This window comes from Microcebus murinus, chromosome 6 (genome assembly GCF_040939455.1).
Source record: "Microcebus murinus isolate Inina chromosome 6, M.murinus_Inina_mat1.0, whole genome shotgun sequence".
In the NCBI taxonomy this organism is placed as follows: Eukaryota; Metazoa; Chordata; class Mammalia; order Primates; family Cheirogaleidae; genus Microcebus; species Microcebus murinus.
In genome coordinates, this window is record NC_134109.1 from 112,208,330 (window position 1) to 112,222,939 (window position 14,610).

The following is a 14,610-nucleotide window of genomic DNA, read 5'->3' on the forward strand; positions in this document are numbered from 1 at the left end:
TTAGCTGCCTCACTACTATGTGGATCAAATGAAATAAAGTACATTATCCTACTATGTTGAGTAGTGACTAAGTAGTTTAAGATATTCTTTTAAAGTCTTCTTTGTTAAACATAGTATGTAGCCAAAAAGATAGCTAAGGATTTTAAAAACCAATTTTAGGAACACTTGGTAGTGTCCTCTTCTGGTGGCTTTCCATAAAGAATCATGATTTTCTTATCAAAAACTAATTGCTCTGGAAAAAGTTAACCAATGTGTTCAGCAGCTAAATGTAGATATTAGGAGACGTTTGCCAATTTGCGGATAAAAATTAATCAACAGACATCTCTTGTAATCTTAAGTTTCTCCCATAGATTCTTCTTAAATATTTAGCAGCTGCTACAACTTGGGTCTACTAGAGCCTAACATGTGATATCTAGTTCAAGTCATTCATTAATTCAACAAATGTTGACTGGCTGCTCACTGTGCCAGGTGCTAGGCTAGAATAGAAAATCAAGGCATAGTGCCTGCCTTCTTGGGGTACAAACTTGCATGTTTATTTACCTTCACTATATAATTCTGTGGCTATGCAAAGTACACCTCATAGTGAGAATGAAGCCCTCTGATATTGTACAGTGCACAACTTACATATTCCAGCACACGGCAGCCCTGAAGTCTAACACAGGTTTCTCAACCTGGCACTATTGACATTTGAGGATGGATAATTCTTTGTTGTGGGGGGCTGTCTTGTGCATTGTATGTTTAGCAGTATCCCTGGCTTCTACCCACTAGATATATCACCCCCCCATGTGACAACCAGAAATGTCTGCAGACATTGCCAAATGTCAGAGAGGGGGAGCAAAATTGCCCCTTTTTGAGAACTACTATTCTAACATTAGTAGCTAGTAAGTAGCAGAGGAAGATTTAGGACCCAGATTTAATTTTTTCTCAAAATAATGCTTTCATTGCAAAAGTAATGTATGATCATTGTCAAAATTCAAACCCAGCAGCTCACAGAGAGTAAGAATTCAGGCCAGGCACAGCAGCTCATCCCTGTAATCCCAGCACTTTAGAAGGCTGAGGCAGGATTGCTTGAGGCCAGGAGTTCAAGACCAGCCTGGGCAACATAGTGAGACCCCATCTCTAAAAAAATTTGAAAATTAGCCAGGCACTGTGGCACAAAAAATTAAAAAATTAGCTGGGCATGGTGGTGCATGCCTATAATCCCAGCTACTTGGGAAGCTGAGGCAGGAGGACTGCTTAAACCCAGGAGTTTGAGGTTGCAGTAAGATATGATAATGCCACTGGACTCTGGCACAGGCAACAAAGTAAGACCCTGTCTCAAAAAAAAAAAAAAGTAAGCATTTTCCCTTTCTCCCTCTCCTCCTCCCCGTCTCCCTTCCTCCATGGGTAACCACTGTTAAGTTTAATGTGTAGAAATTACACACATGCACACACACAGGAAGAAAAATGTTTTCATTTCTGCAACTTGCTTTTTTTATCCAGTACTATAATGTGAGTAGATTTCTATCCCCATTCTTTCTTCATAAACTGCAAAGTGGTCCACATTATGGGTGTATCATGCTTTCACTACTGATGGGCTTTTATATAGTCTTCAGTTTTTGGTCATTTCTAATAATGCTATAATGAGAAAATGTTGTAATTAACATCCTTGTACATCTATTTTTCCATACCTATGCAAAGATTTCCATAGCACTGACTCTTAGAAGTAGAACTGCTGAGTCAAGGGGATGCATTCCTTTTCTTCACCGGCTGCCATAAGAATGAAATAAGATAATGCATCTAAAAAGGCTTGTAAGAGTACTGTATATTATACATTCCCAATTCATAATCAAGGCATTCCCAGAGTAGTTAATCTTCCCCTTTAAGTCTCCTTGTATCTTTATGTTATCAAAAAGTGACTTGTACTCGTTTTTTAAAAATCCTCATTGCAGCAGTCCTAGGAGGGCTATTTTAAGCAACTCCAAGATAAAGCAGTGAACATAATCAACCATTGTGAAAATGAGGAGAAATTGATCTATATCCAACATTTTCAATGTGACAAATAAGTATGCTTACCAATCGTTATTTTAAGTATCCCAGATAATATACAGAGGGATGTTTAATTCACTCCAGGATTTTCATTATATTTCATATTGATTTTTATCAGAATTATAGGATAAAGTTACATTGTAACTGATATGCTTTAGCAAACTTAATTTAACACCTTGCCCTGACTCTCAGAACCACTTGCAGTAAGAAAATGACCTTAGGCAGTATTAAATTTAGGTTCAGTCAGCAGTTCTCAAGGAGAGGAGACAACCTTCACATTTAAAAGAAAAGTTTCAGCATCATCAAATCAAGTAAATGCAGAGTTCAGTGTCTTAATTTGGGGCCATAAATCTCTCAATCGGCAATAAATATGTATTATGAGCTAGTACATTTAGAGAATCATGAAGCAAAACACCTAATGACACATGAAGTTGCTTGCTATAGGCTGTATGACCCTGATAAGACTCATACAAATTTCCTTCTTAGAAATGTCCGATTATGAATGGACTGGATAAAATACAGAAAAGTAAAGACAGCTGCTTTGTTAGGACAGCAGGATAACACCTTTTTCTTAGTTTCCATTCGTCTTATGCTGTTTGGGCTGCAATTCATTGTTAATTCACTATTTCCATAATTACTTTCATCAGATACCCTTGAGAATTCACCAAATTGATATGAACAGGGAATTGTCTACAACCTTGGTACTTCACTGTGGTGAAGTACCACTGAGCGACAACAGCCACATCACCTGGAAGAGGGTTAAAAATGCAGAATCTTAGGCCCTGCCTTTGACCTACTCAGTCAGCATTTACCTTCCCAGGGGATCCTTGTGTGCATTAAGGTTTGAAAAGCCCTTGTCAATAAAATCTAGACCAGCGATTCTCAAGGGGTGGGGAGTGTGGGGAACAACTTTGTCCTCCAGGCACATTTGACAGTGTCTGGTGGGTGTCAGTGGGTGTTACTGGCATCTTGTGGGTAGAGTACAGGAGACTGGTAAACATCCTGCAAAGCACAGGAAAACCCCTCCTCCAAAACAAAGAATTGCTCAGTCCAAAATTTCAGAGGTTGAGAAACTCTGAGTTTTGTCCAATTCCATATATACCATTGACTATAAAATAAAAAGAAAACCAAATAGAAGTAAAACCCCAAAGTTCATATTGTCTTTTCTGTCAGAATTCAAATATTCATATTTAACTTCTATTTTTACTGGTAAAAGGCTATATTCTATAACTTCCACTTTAGAAGAAAAGAACATGAAGTCACTGAATTAACAGTATTAGAAACAATATCATGTTTCCCCAAAATAGGAACAAAACATCTAAATTAACATTTTCATCATAGAATAAAAAAGAACCATTAAAAAATAATCCTATCATATTATCATTATTAAACTATACCTATGCTGTTGTGTAGAGCAGATTTCTAAAGAAACAAATTCTATCAGCAATAACGTCTGGGAAAAAAGAAAAAAAAACAAATTCTACACTTTTTCCAAAAACTGTTTCAATATTTAACGACTGCTGTTGTCACATGATTATTTAATACTGAATTTAAATTATCATCTGAAAGAATTTAATTTCAATTCTTTGGGAAGAAAAATAATGCTATTAGAATAAAAATGATATTCTGTACTGAAATTACTGAAAGAAAAACTCATATCCTAATTTTTAAAAAGTACTTGCTAGATGTGGGGGGGCTCTAAGGCAGCGAGGGCACCGGAGCAGGTTCCAGGAATTGAAAGAAGAAACCAGCAGCATCAGGCAGGCGAGACATACTCTTCATTGTTGGGGTGAAGCTGCGAGCAGCGCAAACATGGCGAGTTCTTATGTATGGCTCAGAACCAGAGTGAAAGCACGAGCATATGGGTTCACATAGGCGATAACACCATGGTAACATGAGCGTGCTGACTCATGCCTTACTGGAAGGCCAGGCTGGGAAAATGCTGGCAGTCATTTGAGTTTGGCCTAAGAACCCTATTGGCCACACAATGGATTTCCCGTGCATTCCACCCATGGGCAACAGGGTTCACTGCCAACACTCAGAACCATAGGGAGGCCCCTTGGGCCCAAAGTCCACAACAGCACAGGGAGCAACACAGTGTCATCAGACTACAGCAGGCAGCTCCCAGCACTGAAAGTGTTCAACACCAGGATGACGAGAGGCACCCCCACCACTACTGCACTGGGTCTCCAGTTAACTGTTGGATGGCCTGTACCTTGCCATCAACTTCCTTTAATGCAGCGGAGACACCTGCCTGGTAATTGGGCATATATACACGACATTCAGTATGTAGGACTGCTCATGTGCCCCTTTGGGCTGCAGTAAGGAGATCAAGGGTCATGTGGTTTTACAAAATCGCCTCTCTCATCTGGGGGACCTCATCCATGCAAAGAGTCAAGGCCTGCCTGGTTTGATTCAGGGCCTGAGCAGTATGCTCAGCTAGAGCATTCACTTCTATCTCTACCTTAATGGCTCCAAAACCAGGGAAAAAGATGGCTACCAGGTAGAACCACCATGGAGTTTGTTTCACCCAATGCCAGCAGAAAACACGGCATTACAATTACGTGGTTTCTCGGTGAAGGTGGGAGGACCTTCCCTGGGATATATGGCCATCCCCAAGTGCACCTTCCCATCCAACAGGCAGGAAGATAACGCCACCCATAATGGGCAGTACCCTACTAGCCAACTTTGGGCTTTCTATGTAAGTAACCAGACAATGAAGCTCTTAGACATGGTGAGTTATCAGTGCAGACAAAGGCAACAGCTCGCGCACAGCCACAATCCACACGGCACACAATTCAGCCCACTGGCTGCTCTACTCCTGTCCTGCTTCAAACCAAATTTCATCATGATCAAACCGTATAGCCACTGCCATCCACTGGGCTGAGGGGCCACAATCGGACCCGTCGGCATGCCATGCCTCCACTAGAGGGGGACCCCATCCTTCAAGGTACGGGCCCTCTTCCCTAGGTATTACGGTGGTCTGAGGGTCAGCATCAGACACAAATTCAAGAGGACGCAGTACTGTCTGCAACTCTGCAATCAAAGGGCTGGCGCTGAACTCTGCTCATTGCTCCAAGTAAGCTCCCACTTCACCAGAGTGGGCATCTGGGCTTACCCTGATCGTGGTCTGGTTATCCATGACCTCACCCATCCTGCTATGGGATACGTGGTGTAACTAGCACTTTAGACTGCCCAGCTATGGCTCACAGGCCTGAAGGGCAGCATACAGAGCTGCCTGCCGCTTTTCCACCAAGTAATAGTGCTCTTGGGGCCCTTCCAAGTCTGGGAGAAAAACCTGATAGCGACCCGCTGCTTATGCTGGCACTGCCACAGACCCCAGCCCATCCAGCTTGAGTCGACTGTCAAATCGAGGCCAAACAGCTGTGAGTGGTCAACCACTTGTAGCATCTGGGCTTCCATGACAGCCCTCTTGGCTGCCATAAAAGCGGCTTCTGCTTCAGGGGACAAGTCCCACTCCGTCCCCTTCTTACATAATGCATGCAAAGGCTGTAACAATTGGGCCAAGTGGGGAATGAATATACGCCAGTACCCCAAGAGCCCTACAAACACTTTTAACTGTTTCACCATAGTGGGTCAGAGGAAGGCTTGACTCTTATCTATAATGGCCTTGGAGACTGCTTTCATCTTACCCAACCAGACAACACCCAAGAATTTGACTGACAAGCCAGGTCCCTGGACCTTGGAGTCGTTTACCACCTAACCCCATTGTTCCAACGAGGTTCAAAAGCTGGTAGTGGCTTCTTCTAGATCTGTAAGGGAACCAGAGGTTACCATTATATCATCAATATAATGAAACAAATAACACTGAGGATGGCTGACTCCATGTGACCAAGTCCTGTGCCACCAAAACATGACATGTATGGGCTGTGGAGGTGACCTTGTGGTAACACCACAAATATCCACTGACATCCTTCCCATGTGAAGGCAAGCTTGTCTTGACTGCCCATAGCTATGGAGAAAAAGGCGTTGGCCAGCTCCATGTCGTGGTGCTGCCCAAGCACCAAAGTCAATTGATCCATCAGATCCAGTATGGATGGCACCGCTGCATGCAATGGGGGAGTCACTTTATTCCGTTCTCAATAGTCCACTGTCATTCTCCAAGATCCATCCCGTTTCTTAACTGGCCAAACAGGAGAGTTGAATGGACTGTGAGCAGGGTGCACTTTACCGGCCTCTTCCAACTGCAACATGGTCTGTGAAATTCTTCATGCCCCCTGGGCAAATGATACTATCAGGTGCATGCCACACGACGAGGCGTGGGCAAAACCTGTGGTTGGTGATGGGCGTGGCCACGTACCACTGGCTTCACAACCCTAACTTGGAGACAGAACTCACCCACAGAGGTGGTTAGGGTTAAGCCATGCAAAATGCCAACACCCAGAATATATCCCTTCACCAGGGACACATACACAGCAATGGGTGGCCAAACACTCTATCCCCAGTGGAATAGTCACTTGCTTAACTATAACAGTTTGTCCACCATAGCCATCTGTGAAGGCTGTCTGTCTAGCAAACTGCTCAGGGTTTCCATAGATCAGAGAACAGTCAGTGCCCATGTCCACCAAGGCCAAAACCCGCTGCACATTTGTAGGGGACCAATGAATAGCAAGTTCCACGTATAGCCTCTGGTCCTCTGGGGTCCCCTCTAACGGGTGCCTTGGCCTAACCCTTAATCCATATAAAAGAGGGAGGCTTCAACCATAAAATCTTGCAGCCACACATTACAGGTCTCCTCGACAGGCGTCTCAGTTCTCTCCTTCTTGGGTACTTTCATTTATCGCTGGTGGGGAGCCAGCTGATTCCACAAAGCCAGGAATACTGCATTAGGCTGTCTACCTTCTCTTTATTCCTGCTAGTATGAGATCTAGCCACATCTGGGTTCACAACACCTTTTGGGCCCCTTGTCCTGACTTCTGCAGGGGCCCTGACTTTATGGGCTCTTTTTGGGTCCTTGTAGTATATGGACTTGTCCGTTTCCTCCTTTCGGTCCTTTGGCTTCCCCCACATAGGGGGTGAGCACAGCGCCAGTGAACTAAACAAGTGGGGGCAGACAGGATTGTGGCTAGGATTAGTAGTGAAGCATTCCTCGTCCCCCGTCAGTTAATTATCATAAAAATGGCTTGGCGCATCCCCAACTCCCACAGCTCCATGGTGTGCACGAGGAGCATGAGGAACACCCCGCCACTGTGGGTGCACCCTGCGCAACCCTGTGGTCCCACAGTTGCTCCTGCTCCATTCTGTTTCACAGCCAGGCCGGCACTCAGCAGGGGAGGGTCCCGCTCTCAGTCGTGCACACGCTTTAGTTTCATCTGAGTCCGCAGCTGATGCCCTCATTAACTCCTTCTCTAAAGCCTGTAGGCTTCCAAATTCTCTTCTGTCACCTGTAATTCTCTTACCAGGACTTTAAGCTGCAGGGTATCTTCATGCTGTTCACTGAGGGCTGGAAGGAAGACCCAGCCCACCTGGCCAGCCGGAGCTCGCTCTTTAGCTTGCAGTGACTATTCCAAGGCCCACATGGCCTTTTCCAGGGCAGCAAGCATACATGCCACCTGCTCCCACTCCGTGGCAGGGCCCACAACATGAGGACCACTGCCACCGGCTGCCACAAGCCCTTGAGACACCACATATCCTCTCCTACTGGGGCGGAGGGGACACTTTCCCTACAGAGTCCTGCCAACTATGCCAATTGTGGGGAGGAATCTCTGGGGCCAGTGAGGGTACCCAAGCAGCTTCCAGGAATTAAAAGAGAGGAGCAGCAGCAGGCAGGTGAGACACACTCTTTATTGTCGGGGTGAAGCCATGGCAGTGAGAATGTGGAGAGTGCTTATATATAGCTCAGAGCCATAGTGGCAACATGCCACGCAAGAGTGTGGTCACAGGGGTTCACATAGCAGATAACAACATGGTTACTTAAGTGTGCTCACTCATGCCTTACCAGAACCATAGTGGCAACATGCCATGCAACAGTGTGGTCACGGGTTCACATAGGAGACAATGCCATGGTTACATAAGTGTGCTCACCTATGCCTTACCCAAAAGCCGGGGAAAACACCCTGGTAGTCATCTCAGTTTGGCATAATAAACCTATTGCCTATACAAATGCATTTTCCCTTACGCTAGATCTAATTTGTAGATAATAGGTTGGGAAAAAAAACCCTATTCTGACAATTGATTGAAAACCTCAGAATTCCATCAATAGGCTACCTTAATAAACTCAAGTACACCTGCAACATATTAGAAAAATAAAACCCTACCTTTCAGTTGCTCACATTCTTGTTCATAGAGCATATTTAGTATTTGCTAGGAAACAATTTTTAATTTCAAATTAAATTGTGTAAAAGGTTTATCTAAGGAATGCATGTAGATAATATGTACAGCTAACAGCCACTATAAGTGTATTTCTGTTAACTTCTGAAAATGTTAATGAAATGACTAAAGGTGAGAATAAAAAATCTTTAGTAGTTCTCGTCTTCTATGATTTTATTTTCCTTTCAATGAAGAATGCAGCCACTACATATACTAAAAATAAAGTTTCAACCATTTAAAATGTCACACAGCTAAGAAATATAACTGACTAATGACCATCTAATTTCCATAAGTCACTGTCCTAATCACAGTTAGGTCAGTTTAAAGTCTTACATTATTTTAATGTAGTAGTTAATTATACTTTAATACAGACCAAATTGCCTTCTGAGCCACTTTCCACAGCTCCATGACCTTCCATCAACCAAACAGGTATGGCTGCTAGCTGACTAGGTATTTTCTTTACCTGGGGACTGACTCACATAAAACCATAAAGATTATTGTTAAGAATCTAAGATGAATATGAAAACAATATAATGTAAACATAAAAGTAATTATAGTTGAAAGGACTTAAAAAAAACCTACTACTACTCTTTCATTTTAAAGAGGGAGAGAGAAGGAATCAGCAAGGTCAAGTAATACACCCAGGGAAACACAGCCAGTTAGTGGCAGGTCTCCTGACTCTGCAAAGTACTTTAGGTCACCTACATTCAAAGGCAGTTGTACACAAAAGCATATGAACATTTAGGAGCAAGTGTGTAATTGCATCATCTATTCAATATCCTTTGCTCTTCAAGATGATCATTTATTAAGAGCACACAGAATCTTAGAATTTTAGAGGTAGAAGAGAGAGCCTTTTATGATCTGCTACCTTACAGGTGAAGAAATTAATATTCAGAGAGATGATACTGTTCATTCATCTATTCCACAAACATTCACTGGGCTCCTACAATAAGGTAAGTCTGGGGATACAAAGATAAACAGGGTAACAATCACAGTCCTTAAAGAGCTCACACAGGACAAAGAGAAAAGAAAACATAAAAGTGATACAACCAGATGGTCACCATAAGAGAAATATTCACTCAGTAAAGGGCAGAAGGCAGGGAGTAGTAACACTGATCACCACGCATGAAGAGAGAGCGCTATTTACATCATTTAGTACTTGGCTACAACATTTTATATTAAAATAAATAAAACGGATTTTTAAAGTTCCAGTTCTCACCAAAAGGGGTAGGGAACCACCATTTTCTAGCCTGTGAGGCACTATGCCTGGCATTTTATATATATTATTTAATCTTGAAAATGACTCTGAGACATAAGCAGTATTATCCCCATTTTTCAAAGAAGGAAGCCAGCAGAGAGAAGTTTGTCCAAGGCAGGATACACCTGAGCCATTATTTGAATCCAGGTTTGTCTGGCTCCAAAATCACATTACTTTCTGTTAAGCCATAACTCTTTCTGCACAGGATTTTCTTCGTTTAAATCACCTTCCACCTTATTTCTCTTCAGTCTACATTAATAACTGTGAAGACTGTATTTATTAAGGAATACATCCTGCAATAATTCTAGTCTTCAAAGTTATTACTTTCTAATAATCATAGTTTAAAAACCTTAACAAAGGAAAGGCAAGAAAAAGTTCTTCTTGTATCCAAACAATGTTTCCTCGATTTAAGAAACTCATTCATAGAGACTCAAATATAAATGCAAATATAGAGAAGTTCTGCTATCACATCTTGCTTAAAACATTCTCACCTTCTCTATGTTAGGATCACACCAGAGGTGCTCCGTAAATGCTAGTACTTTTCTTCAAGGTATTGAGAGGGCTGACTTGAAAAGGTTCTAGCGCACTTGAAATTTGAAGAAGTACTAAGCATTTTCTTTCGTTGTTTCTGTTCTGGTTCAAAGCGTCCTGATAAGCAGCGAAACGCCTGCTCCACCGGAGCCGGCGGAGAACTCTGGACGGAAACGACCGGCCTGGACGCCGGCGGCCGCCTAGCCTTCTAGAGCCAACGCGCGCGGCTTCGCGCAAAAGGAGTTACGGCGCGCCGGGGCCGGGGGGCCGGGGGCCAGGGCCAGGGCCTGGGCGGGGGGCCGGGGGCTGGGGGTCGGAGGGCCGGGGACCTGGGGGTCGGAGGGCCGGGGCCAGGGGGGCTGGGGGTCGGGGGGCCGGGGACCGGGGGCGGGGGACCGGGGCCGGGGGACCGGGGACCTGGGGGTCGGGGGGCCGGGGACCGGGGTCGGGGGGCCGGGGACCTGGGGGTCGGAGGGCCGGGGCCAGGGGGGCTGGGGGTCGGGGGGCCGGGGACCGGGGCCGGGGGACCGGGGACCTGGGGGTCGGGGGGCCGGGGACCGGGGTCGGGGGGCCGGGGACCGGGGTCGGGGGGCCGGGGACCGGGGGGCCGGGGCGGGCCGTCCCTAGCAGAGCGCCCGCCCCGCGCCGCCTTTCTCGGAACAGCGCGCCTGCCCCGCGCCGCCGCGCTCGGACAGGCGGGCCGGCGCGGCACTGACACTCCGCCCCCCGGAGAAGAGCCCGAAGCGCCCCTCCACAGTTTCCAGCGCGCCCGCGCCCGCGCCGCGCTCACCTGCGGGCGCGCTGGCCCCCGCGCCGGCCCTACCGCCGCACCCCGCGACCAGCTGGGCCAGAAAGAGGAGGACGCGGAGCCCATGCGACCCCAAGTCCGGCGCCGCCATGGCCCCGCACGCGCTGGGACCGCGGGCTGGGGGGCAGCGCCGAGCGCGTGTCGGAGCAAAGGGAGCACAGCGCCACCGAGGGCTCCTCAGCTCTGGCAGGCGCGGCCACCTCAGCCGCGCGGCTCCTGCGGGCTCCGGGCTGGAGGAGGCTCCCAGCGCCCGCCCGCCCCGTGCCGTCCACTCGTAGCCCCGCCCCGCCCCCTGTTGTCCACTCGTAGCCCCGCCCCGTGCCGTCCACTCGTAGCCCCGCCCCGTGCCGTCCACTCGTAGCCCCGCCCCGCCCCCTGTTGTCCACTCGTAGCCCCGCCCCGTGCCGTCCACTCGTAGCCCCGCCCCGTGCCGTCCACTCGTAGCCCCGCCCCGTGCCGTCCACTCGTAGCCCCGCCCCGCCCCCTGTTGTCCACTCGTAGCCCCGCCCAGTCCCAGCCCTACCTCTAATCCAGCCCTGCCTTTTCCACGCGAGGTCCCGCCCTGCCCCACTGGCCGGCCTGGAGGCCCTGTTTCCTGCAGGTGTGACCTTGGAGCGAGTCTCAGGAGGAAGGGGTGGCCCAAGGCTGGCATCACAGGAGCGTCCTTTTCCAACCACCGGGTGACCTTGGCCAAATGATTGCATACCTAGGATAACAGCCATTAATTGATGTCTGCTCTGTGCTCAGCACCAAAAGGGAAAACAGATGGACAGACTGCTCCCAGCAGACAGAAACCTGGCAAACGTAAATAAAGTGATCAAAGCACGAAAGACACAAGCAGGAGGCTGACAAAATGACAGTGGTAGGGGGCTTGCTCTGAGCTCCAGGCCGCAGCCCTCTTCACTCGGCCTCACTACCCACTAACTTCTTCCTTAGCAGGAAGATACCAGAGCAGCCTGTCGGCCTCACTGGGCTATGGTGGGGGCCAAGGGACCCCCATCAGCAGACCTGTGTTCTAGACCAGTGAGCTGACCCTGGGCAAATCGCCCTTCCTTTATGGGTCTGTTTCCTCGTCCTTAAAACGAGGTGGATACACTAGAGTGCTCAAGAAAGTACTGACACCCACCCAAGCCACCCATTGCCTCAAACGTGGGCAGTGCCCTCCCTGTTGCCATCAATTAACATTTGTAAATATTAGTGCCTCCGTCTGTCACGGACACTTAGCAACTTCAGTGGAGATTGATGCTGACTGCTGGAATCCCAGCTCAAATCCCTCTAGGCCCTGTATTTCATCCCCTCTGTTCATAATTGATTAGAAAGCTTCATTTGGCCGAAGGGATTCAGGTGAATTATCTTTAAACTTCAGTGGCAAAACATGCCACTGACTCTTCACAAAAACCTTTATGGAGTTGACTCTTCTAAGACTCATTGTGAGCAGAAATTTCACTCCAAGCTCCAGACTTGGTAAATCTGTGGAAAACTAAACGTGGTTGCAAAGAATCTGAACAGCAAAATTCAGTTAAGATTTTTGTCTTAGGTTCAAGTATAAGCAGGAAAATGGAAACTATATCCAGTGAGGCTGATCTGTCTAAGCAGGACTGAACGAAGGGACAGGAAGGGAGTCGTGGGATGATAACTAGGTTAGTTGGGTGGTACACTTCTGCACAGGAGTCAAAGACAGGGCCTCTCATCCTTTCACTGCAGATTTATATTTTGCTCTGAAGAATTTATGGGGCTTATAGACATTTATGCAATTCATCCTCAGAGTGTTTGGATGGCTTTAAAGTGTTCTGCTTTCACAGCTAAGTGATTTGAAACAGGGGAGTTGAATATCTGCTAGAGGTCACAGTATCTGTCAATGGCAAAACTAGGACTAAGTGGTTATTTTAGCATAGCAAGAATAATTGGAACTCCCAGACCTCCCCAGAGTGTTATATCAATAACCATGAGAAAAAGTGGCTATTTATATAATCTCTGAAAAACACCATTAGTTTTTGTTATTGAGAGGCAAAGTGTGTCATTTGTTGGGCACTTTAAAACCCAAGCAAATAATCATAGACTATAATGTATGCATCTTGGATGGGCTTTGTTCTAGCAGGTGTGCCAATTGCGCACGGTTGCTAGGTGCGGTAGCTGCACCTGACTCTGCTAACAGGCATCTGCACACTGCTAGGAGACACTGGCTGATCAAATGTCAATGAAAACTGCTGCCGTTGCTGCAGCCACCACCTACAAAATCCCCTAAAGTAGCATCTAACAGCTCTCTGGGATTTCACTAAAGGGCTGTCACACAGTTTTTGCGTCCCAGACCCCACATTTTCCTCTGAAGATTATGGAATTTTTATTTCACTTTACTGTCTTCACTTGTCCTGCTCCTTCATTTTTCTGAATATCTAAACCCGCCCTTTCTTCAAGGCCCATTTTAAATGCCACTTGCCTTCTCTTTGTTTGTTTCTCTTATGTCTTCTACTAGAGATAATGAGCTTCTCAGCCTGGGGCGCATGTCTTACTCATCTTTATAATACCCACTAGGCAGTCAGTACCTTGCCAGAGAGTAGAATCTAGTAATTATCATATTAACCCTGTTAAGTAACGGAAAATGTAATGCATTAAGCATTTTTAAATATACCAGCTTATTTAATCTCAAATAATATTGAAGAGCAGTACTTTGATTATCCTTGTTGAGTTTTGGCCAATCCTTTCTGAGTTCTCTTGGCAGGTTCCTCCTTTTCCACTGGGCTCTAAGTGTTGGAAGTTCCATAGGCTCAAATGTGGGACTTTTTCTCTTGTCTCTGTATACTCCCTCACTTGGTGATCTTATCCATTTATCTAGCTTTAAATTCCATCCATATACTGACAACAACCAGATTCATACTCAGGTACTGATCTCACCTCTGAGCCCCAGTGTATCTGACTATGTATTGGACATCATTGTCACTTGAACATGTCACTTAATATGTCCCAAACCATTTTAACCTCTTGGTCTTCCCACCTCAATCAATGCTACCACCATCCAACTAATTACTCAAGCTAGAAACCTGGAAAGTCATCCTTAGTTCCTCCCTCTGCTTCACTCACCAAGTCTGAGGCAACCTTCAGTGCTATTCACCTTGAATTTATCTTGAATCCATACCCTACTTCTCCTCTCCACTCCTGCTCTCCCCAAATGCATCTCCAGCGTAGACTCTGCCCAGGCTCTCAGCTGGGCCTCTTCCCTGCACCTCCACGTACTCTGCAGATGGCAGCCTCAGCGATCATCTTAAAATAGAAACCAGGCCGGGCGCGGTGGCTCACGCCTGTAATCCTAGCACTCTGGGAGGCTGAGGCGGGAGGATCGCTTGAGGTCAGAGACCAGCCTGAGCAACAGTGAGACCCTATTTCTACTAAAAATAGAAAACATTAGCCGGGCATGGTGGCGCATGCCTGTAGTCCCAGCTACCTGGGAGGCTGAGGCAGGAGGATCGCTTGAGCCCAGGAGTTTGAGGTTGCTGTGAGCTATGATGACGCCACGGCACTCTAGCCTGGGTGACAGAACAATACTCTGTCTCAAAAACAAAAACAAAAACAAAAAAAACAAATCCCAACTCCAAGTCCTTGCCATGATTCTAAGAGTGCCCCTGCTGCCCTCACAAGCTCCACATCAAGCCCTTCCGGC

General features: G+C 46.5%; 1 protein-coding gene across 4 annotated transcripts in view; it reads right to left on the reverse strand.

The window, feature by feature from the left end:
• The window catches only part of CHRNA5 (cholinergic receptor nicotinic alpha 5 subunit), a 31,480-nt gene extending 20,243 nt beyond the window's left edge, over window positions 1-11,237 (reverse strand). For all 4 annotated transcript variants that reach the window (XM_012739408.3, XM_076004599.1, XM_076004602.1 and 1 more), the window contains exon 1: window positions 10,938-11,237. In XM_012739408.3, coding sequence (XP_012594862.1) covers window positions 10,938-11,046 — 109 coding nt within the window. In that variant the 5' untranslated portion in view covers window positions 11,047-11,237. The remainder of the gene's footprint in view (window positions 1-10,937) is intronic.
• Window positions 11,238-14,610: the final 3,373 nt, after the last annotated feature.